We start from the raw sequence: 21,294 nt of genomic DNA on the forward strand, positions 1-21,294 counted from the left end.
GATTAATGTAATTTTGCCAGTGAAAAATACTTATTTTATAAAATACACTAAGAAAAATACTTCTAATTATTGCACGCGTCCGGGATATATATATATATATCTATATATTATAAATATTCATATATTTATATATATGTATATATATAAAACTGAGCCACAAAAATCTTTGCGTCCTAGATTAAAAAATTAATGAGTGTATATATCGTTAAAATAGAATGTATTTAATAATTTAAAAATTAAAGAATATTCCTTCGATGTATTTGTTTTATTTGCATATAATTATTGACTACTTATTGTTGATATTTATCTTACTGATTTTATATACATAAGTATTTCATATTTAATACCTATCATATGTCGTATTTTCTTAGGTATTTTAGAAAATGAAAACAAACATTAATCGAAATCTTAATTGCACTTTATTTTCTATACAAGAGAGTAAACTGTGTATATATGAATTTTTATGGAGAGGACATACTATTCTGCTCCATAAAATAACAATACAATTCATTTTTCAAAATAAATCATCATTTCATACAATTAGTATTGTTTATATTAGTTTTAGTTTTTACTACTGATTCATTGATCACAAAAACGTAATGAAAATAATTAGAGTAATTTAAATATACAGCTGAATAAAAGATTGGATCTAATTGCCTTACAAAAAGTATATTGCATAAATTGCATTAATAGCATCAAATATTACAACTATCAGTGGAAAAAATAATTTAGCATTTTGTTAACAGCCTTATTTTGGCAGAAAATCTGTATATACACATATGTGTGTGTAAATACAATAGTACAATATTTGTTACAGTCTATTTACCAACCTATCCAATATGTATCTTTATTTGTTACAATCTTTTTCCACCCATGCCATGGTGATTCTAGATCTTGTTCTAATAGTGAATTATATGGTTCTTTTTCTAAAATCATTTTATTTAATTGTTCAGTATACATTTTTGAATTCAAAGTTTTGTCTCTGGTAGATAAAGAATTTTTGTCCTCATCCTCAATATCTTGATATTGTAATTCATCATCCATATAAACGACAATATCGTTTTCCTCATTTGTGTATTTATTGTATTTTTCGGTAACGCTTTGTTTTAGTACTTTGTTTCTTTTATCTTGAGTGTTAATACCTTCATCGCTATTACTAAAATCAATTGGTTTAAATCCTATTGACCTTAAACGAGCAATTTTTAGATCATTATCCGGGATGTTAACAGGTACAAATGCAGATACCCTTTCAGGTGATAATTTATTTTGTTCTTTTGCACTCGAAGTATTGCTACTTAACGATACATTTGAATTTATAGGTTGCTGTAAATTAGATGCAGTTTTTGTACAAGATACACATTTTTCTGTAGATGATCGAAATGTAGAATGATGGCCTCTATTTTTATCACCTAACTTTGTAGTTTCATATATTTCAGATTTCATATCTTTAAAATCACTACCGTATTCTATTTTAATAAAAGTGTATTGCTCATTACGAACATTATTTTGTACGAAATCGTTCACTTTCAGATTCTTTATTGCAGGTTCTTGAAGGAGAGAACATTGAGTAACAGCATCTGTTTTACACGGTTTTGAAATTTCTTTTTTATAGCTCTTTTGCAATTCTTCGTTAATTTTATTGCATTTTGAATCTCTGCAAATTGTTTGCATCAGTTTTCTTTTTCGATCTTTAATCGTTGTATCGTTATTTTCTACAATTTTCACATTTTTCTTTATATATCTTGATCTTTTATTCTTGTCTCTTTTATTATTATCAACGTTATCATTGTCATTATTTGTCATATTATTATTATTATTTATAGCCGGTTTTGCAATATAATTCTTATCTGTTTTTTTAGAAGTAGTGAGATTCTTGCCAATTTTACTATGATTAAAATTTAATGTTTTTGACATTTTAACATTCCTAGTTTGACTTTTAACACGTTTACAGTGAGTTATTTTTGTAAGTTTATTTCTATCTTGAAAAGTAGATCGTTCTGAATTAACTTTACATTTGTTCAATGTATACATTGCACTATTAAAATGTTCACATGATTGTTCTGTACATTTGTTAATACAACGCAATCTTCTATATCGTGGACCACGTATCTTAGGTCCAATTTTTGCATCTATTAATAAATTTGTAATTTCTCTTATTTTTTTTTTATTTATATGTTTCTTTATTGAAGAATCAATTTTTCTCACAGCTTGTAAATGTATTCTTGCTCCTATTGTACTTCCAGAATTCTTCTTAATATATCTTGTTGAATCTGACAGTTTTCTCTTTTGTACTGTTTTTTTTTTTATACTTTTATTTTTTAAATTCTTGCAAATATTCGTTTTCTCTCTACTTTTTCCAGGATACTCTAAGATATCTAAAGACTGTACAGTTTCTTTTTTAAACTTTTCATTATGTATTTTATTATATTTTAGCATCTCTGACTTATTCGTTGTTTTTCTAGACAGTTTTCTGCGTCTTCTAAATTTGTAATATCTTGATCCATTTAAATCATCTGAAATAACTTCAAATTTAGTCCTTTCTTTCATTTCTTCTTTACCACTATTTCGAGTTACTATCTTATCTTTGATTTCCGGCTTGGTTGTTATTATGTCTTTTGTTTGTAATGCTACAGATTGTTCCGATGTTAACCCTATCATATTACCCATTAGTAATTTTGATAAAGGATGGTTTTTGCTGTTAATCAAATGAACAATTTTATCTGGTGACAATGAATCAATTGATTTGAATTGCTGTAATTCTTTGGATACCATTTTATGTGGTGAAATTTCATTTTTATACATACAATTTGTCATGTTTAACATATTAGTTGTTGTATTCGATGAATTTACGATATTGTTACATACGTCTTTAGAATCGTTAGTTATTTCTTTATGTGTACTATTGCATTCAAGTCTATAACAAGAATTTAAGCTTGTATCATTTGTATCGCTGTTTATTTCTGCATTGACACCTTTAGGAAATTTTATTTTCATTAATTCTGGTTTTACAGTGTTGAGAGAAATATAATTAACACGCTTAGGAAATTCATTTGATATGGTTGTTTGAGCTTTACCATCTAGATTTTTATTTTTATCTTTGTTGGATAAATTCCAACTTTCTATGTGTTGATTAGTTTTTACAATATTAATCGCTTTAACCGTTCTACAAAATAGTGATGAAGTATTTTTCTTACTATCGTTTTGTGTGCTGTGAGACGAATTATATAATCCTGTACGTATAGAAATGTTCGTATTATGGGATTTAGATCCTTTGTTTCCAATATGAGTTAATGATTTGTTTTCTGGCATAATAGGCATGTTTGGTATATTTATTGTACACTCTGTATTAGTATTTAACTTTTTAAATACATGGCGGGTCACTATTGCACTTTCAATTACACCTTTCTTTGTTTCATCTACCTTTTTGTTTTCAATATTTTGAGTTTGTAAAAATCCATCTGAGTTTTCATGTTTCCCTTTTTGAATTATAAATTCAGAACCATGTGAATATTTTTTAAATTCATACATGTTTGGAGCAGAATTTTTTAAGCAGTTTTGTAAAGGTGTAGAAGAAGAATGTGAAGTAGATAGATGATTACTTATAGCTAAAGGAGCCGGTTTGGTACTCCACGATGGTGGTTCTTGATCGTTTAAACGTGACAAAGCAAATTTATAATATTTTATAGAATCTGTATTTATACCTATCCAAAAGTTTGTTACAATGTACAAACCATCATATCTATAACCTGTTTTAGGTGCAAAGTCATTGAATAAATTATAGCTTCTAATTAATCTCACTGGTACTTGATTTTCATAATTTTTAATAAGCGGATCTTTTTCTAATGTACCAACAGAATACTTTTGTCCTGTAAGAGTAAGAGAATTACCCAAATCTACATCTTCATTTAGGTTAATATTTGAAGTACAAATTGAAGTAACTCCAAATGGTCCATTTTGAATATTTTCATCGAAGGGGTCATGAACACGATCTCTAGAACAATCCATACGGATACCCCACCATGAACCAGATGGAAATCCTGAGATAGGTCCATATATATAACTTATAACCTGACATAAAATATAAAAAGACTATAAAATTTATATAAGATGACCATATACTAAGGATAATGTCAAGTGAAGCTTACATTGTTTTTACACCAAGAATTTAACTGTACTCCGTCTTTGGTTGCTTTCATTTGACAGATGTAATTAAGTCTGATAAACAACTTGTCATAATCTTTCTTATGTTTAATATTTATCTGAAGAATAGTTGATACTATTATTAATTACCAGTTAATAATATTATTAGAATATAAGTTTTCTTATGCAGTACTTACTTGACTTTTGAGATATGACTCCTGTAATATCTTTTCATTTTCTTGAACAGTGTTTGCAAGAAAGGTTATTAAGGCATCATTTGTAGCCATTTTATAACAGGCAATGAATAAAAATATGTGTACTGCATATATAAACAGTTAATTATAAACTACTTTTTCACTTATGTTATTTTTTAAGAAATTATATTCTTACAACCAAAATCTTAAAGGTATATAAAATTGCTCCATTTGCAATATCAACATATTTCATATTTCATAATTTTATATAAAACATACATTTTATCCTTTAAAGATAAATTGATGTATGTATTTCTACTTGTTTTCTAACCAACATTTTGATTCTATTTCGTAAATTAAACATAAAGCAAATTCTTTCAAAAACAAATATGGCGTGGGTACTTTTATTTTCTCTGTGCATCTAGTTTTATACATCGATCATTATTGCGTCGTACGTATGAAATAAATATGTCTTCTTAACAGTGCACGCTTATCACTTTTTTTCATAGCAATCAACGTCAAATAAATATACAAAAAACTCAATATTACAAACAATGATTATGATAAAAATATTAGGACTAAACAATTTTACGATTTGTTCACATGTACATGTATTCGAATAAATCGTTTCACTTGAGGGGAATACGCTAAGAGGGGAAAAATACTCCTTCCACAGAGTAATATAGTTCTAAATCGTCTATATATGTATATAGCTTTGGTAACATATACATTTATTGACTAAGAAATGTGTATCAATTTAACTTAATTTACATAGATCAGATTATAAATGCATTATATATAAAACAAGCACATTATCATACAAACATATTTATTTTATATTTATATATATACAAGTATATACATATATACCAATTTATACGTGCGATCTGTTTATTATAATTATAAATTGTATTTATTGATTATAAATTGATTATGAATTGTATAATTAAAATAGTAAATAAATAATTAAGATTAATTATTTTCACTTTCGATGACACTTTGAATGATGAAGTTCGTTTAAATATACATTTTCAATTTTTTAATTTGTGTAATTTCGTATATTTTTTTTGTTTTTAATAAAAATATATATATTTATATATCATTTTCATGTTCATAAAAAATTTTTTATTTTCTTACAAAGTATATTAACATCAAAAATTAATTTTTGTACAAATTATTAGAAATTACTAGAAACGAAACGAATTTTGGCGCTATTACTGAAAAGAATGTTCTTCTTCTGGACTCAATGAACATTCAACATTTTGTTGTGTAACAAAAACGTTCTGTGTTTTTGCTGTTATGTTCCCCTGTTGCAAATAATTTTCACAATTAATAATCCAATTAATTATATTTTATGATTTTTACCGCAATATGTTATACACACCTGAGTTACTGTAGTAGTGCCATGACTATTACTGGGCATACAAACAACTACCAATTTTGGTGCATTACTTTGTATATGTGCTTTTTGTTGAGTGACATTGGTTTGGCTTAGTTTAACTTGCTGTTGTTGCGATTGTTGTTGTTGCTGCTGCTGAGGTTGTTGTTGTATTGCATTAGTGTTAATATTTGTAGCGGTTGGTGTTTGAGATCGAGACTGCAAAATAACGAATTTTTGTCCTCCAGCTGTAGTTGTTCCACCAGCAGCTCTACTTGTTCCAAGCATAATTGTACGTCCAGTTTGTTGTCCGGGACTAGAGCTTGTCACTAAATAAAAATTGAAGATATCTGAAGTAAAAATACTCGTCTAACTTTATGTTAATAGAAACAATATTACCAGCTTGTACAATGGTTTTTCCAGTACATGTAGGACCTTGTTGACTTGTTGTTAAAGCTGTAGTTGTGGATGCACTTGTTGTTAATGTTGCTGGCTGTGTACGAGCTTTCGCAACGGCTGCGCACAATGCAGGGCCTATATAACCATAATCCTGTTTGTAATCTTCTACATAATCTGGAGGAGATCGTATAGTCTTTAAGACGGGAGCTACCGATTTCTGTAAATTCCATTGCATATTTTTCTGTTAGGCTTTATACAGTATAATAATATGTTAGCAAAAATAGCTAGGAAAAATACATATTAATACAATAAAATTTATACTAATAAGAAATTATATTCACCACTAGTAGAGTCTTTATATGACCTGCTCCATTTTTATCTACACTTGATAGACCTGGTCCTTCAATACATGATTCAATACGTTCGGAAACAGATTTAATTTTAGGAATAACTAATGCTTTAATTACTTCTGGACCTAACTCACAGAGGCCTTCAATTGCTCCATAAAGTGACGCCAGCGGAGTCTGAAAAATTTGTTGTCGTTATTATTATTATTTTTATTATTACCATTATCACTATTATCATTGTTATTTCTGTGTTTCTATTTCTGCTATTATTGCTTTAGTATACAATTATACCTGGCTATTTTTTGCTAAAGCCTGGCTAAACATTCTAGTTACTCTAGTTTGTACATTATTGGTAGAAGTATTAAAATTTTTGCAAATTTGAGCCATAAGGCGTGATGCAAAATCGCGAAGTGCCCAATGATTATCCACTTCTGGCCTCATACATAATTGGCGTGAAACTATACATGTAGCGATAGATGGTATTAATTCATGTAACTATAAAATATAAGATTAATGAGTATTAATGCATACGTGCATGTATACGCACTCTCCCCTTTCCTTTTATATATTAATTAATACATACATATTTTTCTAAATAAAGGCTGGGATTGTCCAAGAGAGCTTTAACCATTCTCATAAGATAAATTAGAAGAGCAAGATGGTTTTGTACTACATTAACACGTACACCTTCTGCAATAAAAGTGCACATCCGTGCTAACATTTCATGTAAACCTGGGTCAGCTGAGAGGGACTGCAGTGCTTCTGCTCTGCGTGCTTCATCAGATCCAACACATGCTTCAGTAATTTCTTTATAATATAATTGCTGTTCAACGCTTAATTCATGAGTGGCTAATTGTTTGACATGAACTGTTTCCACATTACGTAATTTCTGACTTTTACCACCACCACCTGGTTTCCCAACACCAATGTTCTGACTTTTGTTTGTAAGTTTACTGGTTGGATCAACACTTTCTAGCTTTTGAACATCTATTGTATTATTGATTAATTAATAAATATTACTTTTAGTTAACATAGTATTGTAAAAAGGCTAGTTTTATGCTATCGAATTACTACCTTTAGAAACAGGAGGTGGATTTTCTGGTATTGTAGGCTGAACACCATCTATGCAAAGCCAATGAGCACGTAGTGTAATTTCCAAAGGTAATTTAGGCCATGTTTGTCCACCAGACATTGATATAACTTCATTAAGGTCAATTTCTTTTTCTTCTACAAAATGTAATTCACGACCACCACCAGAAGCAAAGCGAAATGGTACATGATCCTTGGCAAAAAACCCATATGTGGGTTCAATATTTTTTATCTTCAAAGCATGATCTATATCATGTGTTGTCATTCGTTGACGTTTGCCATGTCTCATAAATTTAGCAGCATCCTTTACCAACATTAGTAATCTCAATTACACAACTTTAATATTATATGTAAGGAATAGGAATTATTTATAATTGGATTATAATTTAGTGATATACAAACCTGTATGATTTCTTTAAGTCTATAACTTACATCCTCCGCAAGATCTTTTGCAGCTTCATCTGGGAAATTTCCAACACCTATACTTTCTGCAATTACCTTTATTGATTCTTGGGACAAGGTAGTTCCATAAATGGAGTCGCTTTCATTCATCTTTAAAGTATCTTGGTCATTATATTCCATATGAAATGATTAAAAGGTTATTCCTTAAAAATATATGATCGACAATGTAAACACTGCTTACTGTAAAAATATTATATATCGATAACACATTTTTGGATACAACTCATAATTTTCAATCAACCATACAATGTAATAAACTCTTTTGTTATTACAGCTATAATCTTTTGTATTTTAGATTTAGTCTCTCATATTAGATATTAATACTGATACTGTTTAATGGTTCTGTAAATGTTTACCCCAAATAGAACTTATGCCACTACAATTGATTAATAATTTCTAAAGTAGTAGAGTACTGCTTTATTCCAATACTATTGGTTAAGCCACATTTTGTGACTCAATAAGCTACTTATTATTTATTCGCTTGTATAATAGCAATCTATATAAATATGTATACATATTATAGAAGTATAGAATTTTATGCTTTATTTATGATTATAAGAAATTCTATCTCTATTTGTAATTACATAGTATAAGGGTAAAAGTACTTTAGTTACAATCGCTATCGATCACCTACCAACGTTATAAGTTTTAATCTTATATCGGTATTAGATTAGATTGGTAACATTGCAAGCAATATTGAAACGGTAAAGGAACCTGCAAAATATTTAGCTCTGGTTAGACTCAAGCTTTAATAAAATATTGTGAAAAAATTGTTAAAAATAAGAAAGAGAACAATGTCATGATTTAAAACCCGCCCTATAATTTGATACTCTTTTATGATTCTTTATACCAATTTATACTCATTTAATTTTGTAAATTACATATACTAATATGTAAAAAAATTCATTTGACGAAATTTGCTATTATACATTTTTCTGTCATAAAATTTGAGGAATCTATTTTTATTGTATTTTCAACATTACCGATGTAGCAAAAAATAAAATTATGCTACTAGTAATGATCGAAATTAAAAACTGGATATGATTCTGAAATTACAGTATCAGCTATAGAGTATCACACTGACGCACACTGACATGATATGTACTATGTATATTAACTTTGTTTATATGAAAGACGGTTAGAAATTTTTCTTTTGTTTTTTGTTTGTTTAGTTATAAACATGTGTATATAGTGCGAAAACTTTAGACAACTTTTAGGATATTATTACAAGATTTAAATGAAATCAATTTAATACAGATTTTATGACAATTCTTCGTTTAGTATATTTAAACACTCTTTGTTATAAAATTAAAAAAATATACAGTGTTTGATTGATAAGCAGTGATAAAAATTGAAATTTAAATACGTTATAATTTCATCGAATTACATTAATAGTATCTTCACATCGTATTAAAAACATAAATATGAATATAAGTATGTATTATGACTTGAAGAATTGGTCAATATTTAGTTTATTAGAATCAAAATTTATATCGAATGTCCGTATGGCTATTGTATATGGTAATATTTATTTTTTGTATCAGTTTATTTTTTTGTATAATATTGTATTTGTATAATATAATACGTATTGCAAAAAAAGATTTTGTTCATTATTTTTGCTTAAACAGGTAAGGCAGCTAATGAAACCTTAATTGTAACAAAGGATGATATGGTGTATGGTATAGGAAACAATACCTATGGATGTCTTGGAACAGGTGATACTCATAGCACTATTCATCCAAAGAAAATTGAGGCATTATGTGGTAAAGGCGTAAAAACTATTGCATATGGCAAAGGTCCACATGTCTTGGCTCTCACTGAGGAAGGAAAGGTGTTTGAGAAGATAATTTTATTACATCATTAATATGTAGTATAATATTACATTATTTAATTTAATAATATAATTTATGTGAAAGGTATATTCATGGGGTTATAATGATTATTGCGAATTAGGAAACAGATCTACCAACGAATGTCTAACTCCAACACTTATATCGTCAGTATTGAATGATGTATTTGTTGTTGATATAGCCTGTGGGGGTCATCATTCTCTTGCACTAACGAGTAAAGGAGAGGTAAAATGAAAATATTTGATCAGAGCAGATCAAATGCAAAATTGATACATTTATTTTAGATATATGCATGGGGTCACAATGTATCTGGACAAGTAGGTTGTGGTACTATCCTTAGTACAGTTCAACCTATACCAAAATTGCTGCATATTGCATTAAATGGCAAGAAAGTTGTTCACATTAGTTGTGGAGACTCATCCAGCGTAGCGGTTATGGATAATGGAGAAGTTTATAGTTGGGGTCATAATGGTGTTGGTCAACTAGGAATTGGAAATTGTACTAGTCAAGTAGAGCCGCAAAAAGTAACGACATTTGCAAAAATAGTAATAGGTAATATTGATCGTTTTTGTGAATATATGAGTATTAAAACATTGTTAATAATATGTGTTTTAATACACAGAAAAAGTAGTTTGCGGTTACATGCATACTTTAGCATTGAGTGATGAAGGTGTTCTTTATGTTTGGGGAGCTAACAGTTATGGGCAATTAGGTCTTAATACAGACTCAAATGTTTGGACACCAAGAAAGGTAAAAATTTACTTTGTGTATGTACTGTTAAGTTGAAACTAATGAATATTTCTGTAGCTGCAAATACCCGAAATGGGAAGAATATTAGACATAGCAACTTCGCATTATCATCACATAAGTCTGGCTATGTGTGAAGGCAATCGGATATTTATGTGGGGTCAGTGTCTAGGTCAGAGTATTAAAGTTCCAATACTCACTCCACTAAAATGTTTGTATGATGCTCTTGCATATTATGCGTTTCCACCCGTCATGCATCAGCCACTTATTTTTCACAATGATGAAGAAGCAAATATAGCAAATAGTCTAAGAAATGCCTTTGATGATCCAGTATGTATTTTTTTATAAACAATAACATGTTTGCTGATTTTATCATATTTTTATGCCATCTCTTGCTGCATGTTAAAGACCACTAGCGATCTTGTAATTCAAGTACATGGAAAACCCATTCATGTACACAAAGCTGTTTTGAAGATACGCTGCCATTACTTCAGAACAATGTTTCAAGAGCATTGGGTAGAAAATAGCCAAAGGTAAAACAATTTTTCCAACATGCACATTTATATTTTCACTAATATAATTACGCATTGTAGTATTATAGAGCATGAACAATTTTCCTATGACGTATACAAAACTTTCTTGAAATACTTATATACTAATGAAGTTGATTTATCACAAGAAAATGCATTAGGTAAATATTTTTTTATCTTTCATAGAAAGAGAGCGTCTAATAATATGTTTTATAATATCTTTTTTTACATAGAACTTTTAGATTTAGCTAATGTTTATTCTGAAAATCAGTTAAAACGACATTGTATACAAATGATAAATAGAAAGATAACGGTTACAAATGTCGCTTATCTATACAGCATATCTATTCAATACAGTGCTAAGGTAAATAATATCTCTTACTTATTTTTTTAATACAAAATACAATTAAAATATTTGATATATTATAAATTTATAGGAATTAGAAGAATATTGTTTTAAATTTGCCTTAAACCACATGACTGCAGTAGTACAGACAGAGGATTTTGCGAAACTAGATGAGAGTACAATGAAAACTTTCATAGTTAGAGCTGCTCAAGCGGGTATTTTTAAAACTTAGTTCAAAGTGTTTATCACACAAAGGAAATAATACAATATAAATAATTCGCATTGTTATGCTTCAAGATTAAGCAGATATTACTTCCAAATATTCATATTTCTTAGAATTAATATTTTTAATAATATGTAAATTTTGTATAAATGTATAGTTTTTAAATTGCAGAACATTTGTTTTGGATTACTACATTTTTAGAATTGTGACAGATTATTTATGATAAGCATAATAATTTACTTTGTATTTTAAGATTTTAATAAAATTCACGATATGACATTTTTTATAATTGTTCTTCTTTTGTAATTTACGTTTGCATCTTTTTTATCTTATTAAGAATTTATTAAAGATTCTATTAAGATGTGAAAGTGAATAAACTATCACCAGAATAATGAACCTTGCTGCTACTAGTTACTTTATTATAATTTATTTTTAGATCTTTAAGATAAATTATCTTCCATAGCTATAGTTGAATCAAAGATCTTTCTGATTGAACTGAATTTAGCGAAGGATTCTGGAACCATTCTTGAGGAGGGGGGAGAAAAGTGTGAAAATGTATACATATTGATATGTTTTTTGTATATAAATTTTATAAAAATTGTATCTAAATTTTTTAATCTTCTTTTATAAGATTTAAAATTTGCTTGTGACTTGTATTTTAATATTTCTATTTGATACTATAATCTAAATAATTAAGTTCTCATTAATTATGTACCTAACAAGTTTTTTAGAATGTGACATAACATTTTTATATTTTATTACTCTTCATCGTGGTGATTGCTTCTATCAGAGGAGGGGTCTTATTTATATATCAAATTATATAGGTAAATTCGTGTCAGGAAGATTTTTCCGGAACAGTGCGGGGTAAAATGCATAACCTTAAACAATGACGAATCGAGAGGAGGGATGATAGGGATTATGGTGAATATTCGAATGTCACTAGTAGACAGCGAATAGTTGCAGCTGCAGTAATTACATTTTGTTTACGATTAATGCTTCGTCTCATTGTACAGACTATACAATAGTGTTTAATGATATTGTTTACAAATTTATTCAACAAGATTGACAAACTATTGAAATATAAAACGTGAATACACATGTTAGTGAAAGAGTTTATTTATTATTGTTAATACCAGTTAATATTTACCATATTATACTTTATATCGATTGTTTATATTTTAGAATTATTCATAGTGCAGAATTTAAAGAAGAGTATACTACATTTAATTCATAAAAAAGAATGAGAAAAAATTATAGTACTCATAAATGATTAAGTAAAGAAATGCCTAATGAAAGTTAGAAGATTAAACACTGGAACTACTAAATAAAATTCAAATTATATTGAAGTTATTATTAAAATCATATTAAAATCAGTTTGTTTTTAGAAATTTAGGATATATATATATATACATATATACATATATATATGTATATAAAGATGTTTCTTTGGGATTTGAAGAATTGGCCAATTTTTAGTTTCTTAGACTCGAATCATGTTTCAAAAATTCATATGGCACTTGTATATGGTAAAATGTCTATTATTTCTACCTTTATTTTTATTCTTATTACATATTTTATATCTTATTGTTATATAAGAACAATATTCGTATATGAATTTATGAAATATTATGTTTCATTAAACAGGTGATTTAGGTAATGAAGCTTTAATTATAACAAGGGATAAAATAGTATATGCTCTAGGAAGTAACACTTCTGGGTGTCTTGGAACTGGGGATGCTTGTAATACTTTTTATCCGAAGAAAGTCGAAGCATTATGTGGTAAGGATATAAAAACTTTTGCATATGGTAAAGGTCCACACGTCTTGGCTCTTACTGAGGAAGGAAAGGTATTTGGAATTTATAATGCTTTATTACAATATTAATAAACAGTTTAATGTTGTATTATTTAATAACATGATTTTTATGAGAGGTATATTCATGGGGACATAACAGTCACGGTGAACTAGGAAATTGTTCTACCAATCATATGATTCCAATGCCTGTAACAAGGAATTTAAATGATGAATTTATTGTCGATATAGCCTGCGGGAGTCATCACTCTCTTGCATTAACGAACGAAGGAAAGGTTAGATAGAAACTTAAAGCTTTTTTTAATAATGATCAAAGATTATATATATATATCTATTTAGGTGTATGCATGGGGTGAAAATACATCTGGCCAAGTAGGTAAAAGTGTTAACATAAATGAAAATACACCTATGAAAGTGAATTCCACATTAGCTAGCAAAACAGTCATTTGTATTAGCTGCTGTCAGTCATCGAGCATGACAGTTACAGATACTGGAAAAGTTTATGGTTGGGGTTGTAACGATGTTGGTCAATTAGGAATTGGAAATTATGTTAATCAAGTGGATCCCTGTAAAGTCACAATGCTTATTGGTGTTGTAATTGGTAATATTATCTTTGTTTAGAATATATCTAAGCTGAACATTTTTTGAATACTGGTAATATGTTTTTGCATTGATAGAAAAAATAGTTTGTGGTTATGCACATGTTTTGGCATTGAGTAACAAAGGAGCATTATATGTCTGGGGTGGAAATAATTATGGACAGTTAGGGCTTGGCATGAAGACGAATATCTGTAGTCCAGTACAGGTAAAATGCAATATGATTACATTAACGAATGAAAATTAATAAAATTTTCTTCAGTTGAAACAAGAAGTGATGGGAAGAGTATTGGATGTAGCAACTTCACATTACAATCACATAAGCATAGCTATGGCAGAAGGTAATCGGATATTTATGTGGGGCGAGTGTTTGGGACAAAGTATCACACTTCCGGTACTCACTAATTTAGGATCCTTACATGACGTTTTCGCGCGTTATGCATCACCTAGCGTTATGCATCAACCACTTGTTCTTCATAACGAAGAACCAGACGTGAGTTTAATAGATTGTTTCAGAGAAGCATTTAACGATCAGGTATGTATTTATAGAGTAAAAAAATATCATTTCTCACATCGTTATTTTCTTGAAACTGTTCTCTTTGTCATTTGTAGACTACGAGTGATCTCGTGATACAAGTACGAAAAAAATTTATTTACGTGCACAAAGCTATTTTAGTAATACGTTCTCAATACTTCCGAACGATGTTTCAAGAAACATTGACCGCAAATAATCAGAGGTAGGTTTGTTGTTTTAACGAGTATCTAGATTCCTTAATTGTTACAATCATTCGTTGTAGTGTTATAAAACAACAAAAATTTTCTTACGATGTATACAAAGCTTATTTGAAGTATTTGTACACTGACGAAATCGATTTACCTCTGGAAAGTATACTAGGTATGTATTTCATTATTTTTTCCCTGAGACTTTATAACGTGGTTTGAAAATTATTTCTGGTTTTTGTGGATTCAAGAACTTTTGAAACTAGCGGTTGCTTATTCGGAAAATCAATTAAAAAATCGCTGCATACAAATAATAAGAAGAGGAATTACAGTTGAAAACGCTGCTTTTTGCTACAGTATAGCCATTGACTACAATGCTAAGGTAAATAAAATTTTGCTGCTTTATTTAAACAAAGTCAGTGTCATTAATTTTAATATAATTCTAGGAATCGGAGGAATACTGTTTCAAATTTGCGCTAAATCACATGACTGCCGTAGTACAAACAGCGAGTTTTGCTAAATTAGATGAATATACGATGAAAACCTTCATAATTAAAGCTGCAAATGCTGGTGCTTTTAAAACATAGTTTGTAATATATTATAATTATATATAATGTAATATATTAATTCTATTGTGATAATAAATATTATACAACATTTAACTGTTTCGTGCTAGAAAAATTTGTTAAACACTGTACCTAATACACATTACTTGCGATGATAAGGTGATTGCAACATGGGGTTTCATACGATTAGATTTTTCATTGTAGTATATTATTTGTGCATAGAATCTAAAATAAACGTTTATTATTTACGTCAATTTACCCGTCAATGAATCTGTTTATTAATGGATTGTACAATTAACGAAGGATAGGAAAGAGTAAAATTTTATAGTAAAGTTAAAAAGCGATATACTTTGATGTTTAAAATACATCATCAATTTTTTGATAAAAGGATATATGGTCAACAAAATTTAATTGACTATCATTCGCACATTATTTTTATTAAGATATTCTTAATATATACAAGCAGTAAATTTGTATTGTTCGTATAATATGTACGTAACTATTGAATAATAACAATGATGATAATGATAATAATGACAACGATGATGATGGTGATGATAGTGATAATAATAATGATGATGATCATCATGTTGATGATGCTGTTGTTGCCGTTGCTGATGATGATGATGAGGATGACGACGGCGATGATAATGATGATGATGATGATGATAATAATAATAATAATGATAATAATAATAATAACAACAACAATAATAATAATAGTAGTAATAATAATAATAATAATAATAATGACAACAACAACAACGACAATTAATAACTAATGACCAGTATTCAATAATAGTATTTAATAAATAATCAATGTAATCAATAATCAATAATCAATAATAGTATTTAATGAATAATCATTATGTTTTATATTTATATATTTATACGTATAGATTATACTAGGTAGTCGGTTTGCCGTATGGTAAATTGTTAGATGTTTTTAGTTTGCACTATCTTTGCGTGTGCGATGTCCGATGCATTTTTCGATTCGACATCGATTTCTATATTTAAGAAATGCTATCGAAAATATTGTCATTGATTTGATATTAATTCCGATCAATGGAGGTTTAAAGATAGTTTATTGTAAACGTAATGCTTTCGAAATCGAAATTTATGAAAGTTTCGTCGATTAGAGAAAATTCATTTGCGTCTAAAATTGTTGTTAAATTGGATCGAATCAAAGAATTTCGTTGGTAAAATCAAAAGGAAACAAATGATCTCGAAGCAATACACTGATCGTGGCGAACGTTGAGTAATCGGGAATATGCATCGGACAAACGCGACTCTGTTGGCCGATTGCGATAATGATCGTAATTCAATACGACGATTAACGAGAAAACACGACCATGCAACTCGAAAATATCGTATTGAATTTGATCAACTATTCGGCTATGGTAATTACTTAGTTTCTGTTTTTTTTTTTTTTTTTTGTAATTAATTAGAGCGTATTTAGGCCTGCGGGCTACTTTTTCAGCGACTCGCTGTGAATCCCATTGACAGAAGTAAGATTTCTTTCGAATCGATAAAGGAAGAAAGATAAAACAAGGTTTTTTTCGCTAAAATAGTCTCTCCGTTGTTTTCCTCGATATCCGTCGGTCCTCCTCTTCCCCTCTTTGATTCGTATAAAAACATCAATATCTATGGTTTTTCTTCGCTTCTTTTCTAAATTACGTTACGATATCGTACAGTGTACAGTGTATAGCATATCTAGAAACGCGCGAATTCTTTCCCTATATTTCACTTGTGTACACGTAAATATTTTTCTGTTCCAATCGCCTCTAACAATAAGTAATTTCTTTTACCGAGACACGAGCAACATATTCTTTTTTAGCCAGCTATATACACGTACTTGGGCTGTATGATATTTACACAAATTTATTATCGTTGAGAATTATTCTTCGCATTTTGCATTCATGTTGATCTCGAGCAACGAATCGCCATTTTAGAATACGGAGGACCGACGGCGCGTGTTTTGCGATTATTATACATTAAATTACATACATAGAGTCACAGTTAGTTGCGCGAAAACTCGAACCGTTATCGCGATAATTATCATTTTTAAAAATTTTCTTCGAGCGTTCCGCCGTTGCTTCACACGATTTTTCACACGATTCAACGAATGAGAAAAGTATATCCGATAGCAATTCGTTATTTTTCCGTTCCTTTTTATTTACTTTTTCTTCTTCTTTTTTTCTATTATATTCTTTGACTCGAATCGCGCACCCGGCGCCTGGCGCCGCGATAGAAGATCGTTTAGAGTCCTTTGTACGGACTTGTAATAAATCACTCTGAAACTTCTGCCGGCTATTGGAATCAATTACACCACTACCTCTCGATCATTCTCGACCGTGTTCGATGATATCGTGTATAATAGGCAAAGGTTGCAGAAGGAATCATCGCGAACAGAGATTGCGTATTTATTCGTTCATCGGCGAATTCTACGTATTTTTGTTACCGTTCTGATCTCGTCGAACTATTTTATCTATCTCTGTTACCTATTTGCGGCATCGTGATCGCGATTACTTGTTCCACTCTATACTAAAGCGTTCTTCTCCTCCTCGACGAAACGAGCTCTATCGCGCGACCTCTGGCGTAGCTCAAACAAAGCAGAATGTAGAGCAAAGAAAAGAATTTCTAGAAATATACGCTAATAGGAATATCCATCTGGTCGCATTGAAAATAGATCGGCGTAGCGAACGTTTCTATGCTATAAAATTTATCAAACTCCTCTTCGTTATTGCCAATACGAACAAACATACGTACGTTGTATATCGGATTAGTCAATAAGAACCTTTCGAAATCCAGATCTCGCTTTCTTTCCTTTTCTTTCACAGAGGGACAAGAAATAAGGAATTGAGGTGAAAGATGGAGAGGTTCAAGCGGGAGCGTTCCCCTTGAAAAATGTTCATCCTCGAACTAGAAAAGCACCGCGTGACGAAGAATCCTCGATAACGATGAAATACATTTAGTTCTTAAATCGCGTGTTCACCTGAACGGAGCCGCAATTTCACGGACGTTGCTTTTTCTTGGAAATATATATTAGGCGCGAAATATGTACCAGGTGTCCTGCAAACAAATTATCATCCGTTCGACCGAGTCGTTATCATTCACGAACATGTTATCGTATGACGCAATTAGGTACGTATATTTGAATATTTGAAGAGAGGGAAACGTTCTTTGACTTGTATTTACTTGAATGGTAAAAACGCGTTTGAAAGAGAGGATATCGAGGAAATTTGAGCGCCGATTCTGCCGTGAATCGGAAATCAAGATATTTTAAACGAATCTTCGATCTTAAATCGATTAGGCTCAGCAAGCTCGTTTACGTTTCCGTCTGTTCGTTTCTTTTCGTTTCGCTTCGTTTCGCTCCATTTCGTTTTATTTCGTCCCATCTCGTTTCATTTCATTTCGTCCCATTTCATTTCGTTTCGTTTCATTACAATCTCGTGAGCCGCGATAGGTGCGGGTGACAACGTATATACAAACGTACGACGATACCGTCTCTAAAGTGTTTCTATACATGCTACGTATGTATATATTTATATATGCATGTACTTATATATACGTATGTATAGTATGTATAATGTTATTATACATAATGCATTGAAATCGCGATCGCAGTGAGTTTAACGCGGCCAGGTGGACGCGTACACATATACGCATATACTTTCGTATGATTTATTACTTGCAAACTTGCTAATTAGAGAATCCAGAATACTCATGGGTCAGGTTTATACTTTTTCTTTCTTTTTACTTTGCTTATCGTCGATTAAAAGGGTATGCTATTCCTCGATTATTACCGTTATGGTATATTTACATAATATTATACAAGTAATGGAAAATGGGTTTCGACCAACTGCAATTTCCAAAGTAACATCGTCGCGACCCAACTAAATTCGTATTTCAACTATAATCGGCCTCGCGTGACTTTGCCACGCTTTGCCGCTAATCCTCGAACTAGCGTAACCAAATCGTGATCCATTTCGAGACAAAAGGAAAAATAGCTAAATTTGATTGTTGCAGAAGCAGGCGAACAAGGCATCTCTTTTGATTTTATTCATTTACTTGCTCGGAAACCAGTCGTTTCTCCACAAAATTATCGATTACCGTAGGTAAGCTTCGTTCGTTCGCTGTCTTTCTTCTTCCGCCTTTCCTTGAAATTTCTTCGATTTTGCTCCACGAATACTCTCTCTCTCTCTCTCTTTTTTACTCTTGAACACAGACGACAGAGTAATCGACTAATTTTCTAAATACACAAGCAAGGTAGAAATACGTGATGTTCCGTAGGTTCGAAGACAAAAAACGATTCAACGGGTAGAGAACAGACTATTCTCGGGTATCAGTGGAAGCAAGTTGCTCGATACCGACGAAAAAAACAAGGCAAGAAGATCCGTTGGCAAAGCGCCAGCGATACTAAGATGGAAACAGTCCGGTTGGAAAAGGCGGAAAGGCGTGCCTGTCGTCGATCGAAAGCAGGAAAAAAGAAAGGAAAGTAGATTTAGCCGATTGGAAGACTCCGAGTAGAGAATTTTCTTTATCATTTGCAATTTTCGTAGAAGCAACTTTTTTTTACGAAGCTGTTGTCGTAAGAAAGTTTCGAGAGGATAGGAGACGGAATCCTCTTGGCCAATAATTTACCTTACTATCATTCCTTCTTACATATAGCGAAAATCATTGATTTCGAACGATCACCGAGCAAATATACAGAGCGAGAGAGATCATCGAGACAATAGGCAGAAAGAAAAATTGTTTGATCGGTCGATTCTTCGGTGAATCGATAGCGCATTCTACGTACATGTATATATGTCCATCTGATATTTTGGGGAATATCGTATGTACACACAGAAAATACACGCGTTTACGTGTACGCGCACGGTGTCATTCTACTTACAGTAATAGTTATTACAGGTAATTAGTGATTAAATCTTAATTAAAACTTAGCCTGCGTTCGTGCAAGTTTCCTTTCTACTGTCGCGAGGAACACGGCAGATGGCGAGAACGGAAGAATGAAACGCACGGTTTTTCGAGTTTGCTCTTCCTTTATTCGGGAATGGCGGGCGCTTCGATTTCCTCTTCGGTTGATAGATCGTTCGTTCGTTCATCGGTCAGCCGCGGTTCCTCCTTTGACTCTAGAACTGTCTTCTCCCCGTCGCCGTTTCGACGGAATCTGTGTACGTTTTCGCAGCGTTGCGTTAATTTCGCGTTTATCCTGTCGACGTTTCGTCATGCTACGGGTAAGCTGAATATTATTTATTTTATGTATGCGGAATCGTGCATCGTCGTGTCCTCGGAATCACACGTTTGTTCGCGGTTCACTTCTAGGAAAATTGCGTTACACCGTTTGGAAGATCTCGATGTAGAAAATGAGACAAAGGTACACGGAGAATAGCGGCCTCCTGGAAGAAAGGATTACAAATTCCACGCTTGCTATCGCGCTTGGATTCTACAAAAGTAAGGATAAAGAGGAGAGGGAAAGGAGCGGAGAAGAAAGAGAAAGGATAGGAATTGCTCCGTTAGTGGAGTTTAGGAAGAAATTTCGATGTAGAGAGGACCGATGCTTGAAACGCTAAGGCGCGACCTTCGTCGGTAGCCGTGTTGGAAGAATAGAAGCGTATTCTCGTGTAAAATCGATGGCGGAGCCGCGAGGAAAATAGAGCGCGTGAGATACACGTAGGAATGCACCTTCGATACAGCGAGAGCGCACCTGAACGCGTCCTGGCGGTCGTTTCATTTCGATCGCCAGTTGGTACCGCAGTCGGAAGGATTTTAATACGACTGCGACGAACTCTGCATTCGCTGTCGCGCCATAAAATTTTACGACGTTCTCCGCGCGTCCTTACGAACAACCATCATCGTAGACGAAGCGAATGAAATCCGATATCTTTCGTC

At 31.2% G+C, this 21,294-nt stretch overlaps 3 protein-coding genes across 3 annotated transcripts; 1 reads left to right on the forward strand and 2 right to left on the reverse strand.

Annotated features, from left to right (window-relative positions):
• Positions 1 to 396: 396 nt before the first annotated feature.
• LOC132907000 (MATH and LRR domain-containing protein PFE0570w-like) lies at positions 397 to 4,999 on the reverse strand. The gene is made up of 3 exons (XM_060959704.1): positions 4,338 to 4,999; positions 4,146 to 4,259; positions 397 to 4,068 (listed from the first exon to the last, which is right to left on the reverse strand). Exons 1-3 carry the CDS (start codon positions 4,425 to 4,427, stop codon positions 823 to 825), a joined length of 3,450 nt encoding a protein of 1,149 aa, XP_060815687.1. The 5' UTR covers positions 4,428 to 4,999; the 3' UTR covers positions 397 to 822.
• Positions 5,000 to 5,433: 434 nt separating this feature from the next.
• Positions 5,434 to 8,581, reverse strand: LOC132907002 (transcription initiation factor TFIID subunit 6-like). The gene is made up of 8 exons (XM_060959706.1): positions 7,950 to 8,581; positions 7,533 to 7,851; positions 7,042 to 7,445; positions 6,750 to 6,953; positions 6,453 to 6,635; positions 6,112 to 6,328; positions 5,719 to 6,041; positions 5,434 to 5,641 (listed from the first exon to the last, which is right to left on the reverse strand). Exons 1-8 carry the CDS (start codon positions 8,127 to 8,129, stop codon positions 5,549 to 5,551), a joined length of 1,923 nt encoding a protein of 640 aa, XP_060815689.1. The 5' UTR covers positions 8,130 to 8,581; the 3' UTR covers positions 5,434 to 5,548.
• Positions 8,582 to 8,775: 194 nt separating this feature from the next.
• Positions 8,776 to 15,653, forward strand: LOC132907131 (uncharacterized). The gene is made up of 20 exons (XM_060959900.1): positions 8,776 to 9,530; positions 9,638 to 9,840; positions 9,926 to 10,084; positions 10,144 to 10,411; positions 10,482 to 10,609; positions 10,667 to 10,936; positions 11,015 to 11,139; positions 11,200 to 11,297; positions 11,370 to 11,500; positions 11,574 to 11,713; positions 13,182 to 13,231; positions 13,350 to 13,552; positions 13,636 to 13,791; positions 13,856 to 14,117; positions 14,194 to 14,321; positions 14,376 to 14,648; positions 14,726 to 14,850; positions 14,911 to 15,008; positions 15,085 to 15,215; positions 15,280 to 15,653. Exons 1-20 carry the CDS (start codon positions 9,434 to 9,436, stop codon positions 15,418 to 15,420), a joined length of 3,186 nt encoding a protein of 1,061 aa, XP_060815883.1. The 5' UTR covers positions 8,776 to 9,433; the 3' UTR covers positions 15,421 to 15,653.
• Positions 15,654 to 21,294: the final 5,641 nt, after the last annotated feature.

This window comes from Bombus pascuorum, chromosome 5 (genome assembly GCF_905332965.1).
Source record: "Bombus pascuorum chromosome 5, iyBomPasc1.1, whole genome shotgun sequence".
Taxonomy (NCBI): Eukaryota; Metazoa; Arthropoda; class Insecta; order Hymenoptera; family Apidae; genus Bombus; species Bombus pascuorum.

Excerpts from the sequence above, each read along its gene's own strand:
- LOC132907131 (XM_060959900.1), top strand. The coding sequence starts at position 9,434 with ATGAATATAAGTATGTATTATGACTTGAAGAATTGGTCAATATTTAGT. Across the intron at positions 10,610-10,666 it reads ATGTTTGGACACCAAGAAAG|CTGCAAATACCCGAAATGGG; the intron begins GTAAAAATTTAC and ends ATATTTCTGTAG. Across the intron at positions 14,649-14,725 it reads GAGAAGCATTTAACGATCAG|ACTACGAGTGATCTCGTGAT; the intron begins GTATGTATTTAT and ends TGTCATTTGTAG.
- LOC132907000 (XM_060959704.1), bottom strand. The coding sequence starts at position 4,427 with ATGGCTACAAATGATGCCTTAATAACCTTTCTTGCAAACACTGTTCAA. Across the intron at positions 4,260-4,337 it reads AGTCATATCTCAAAAGTCAA|ATAAATATTAAACATAAGAA; the intron begins GTAAGTACTGCA and ends ACTATTCTTCAG. Across the intron at positions 4,069-4,145 it reads ATTCTTGGTGTAAAAACAAT|GTTATAAGTTATATATATGG; the intron begins GTAAGCTTCACT and ends ATTTTATGTCAG.
- LOC132907002 (XM_060959706.1), bottom strand. The coding sequence starts at position 8,129 with ATGGAATATAATGACCAAGATACTTTAAAGATGAATGAAAGCGACTCC. Across the intron at positions 7,852-7,949 it reads GACTTAAAGAAATCATACAG|GATGCTGCTAAATTTATGAG; the intron begins GTTTGTATATCA and ends ATGTTGGTAAAG. Across the intron at positions 6,329-6,452 it reads ATATAAAGACTCTACTAGTG|AAATCGGTAGCTCCCGTCTT; the intron begins GTGAATATAATT and ends TGGAATTTACAG.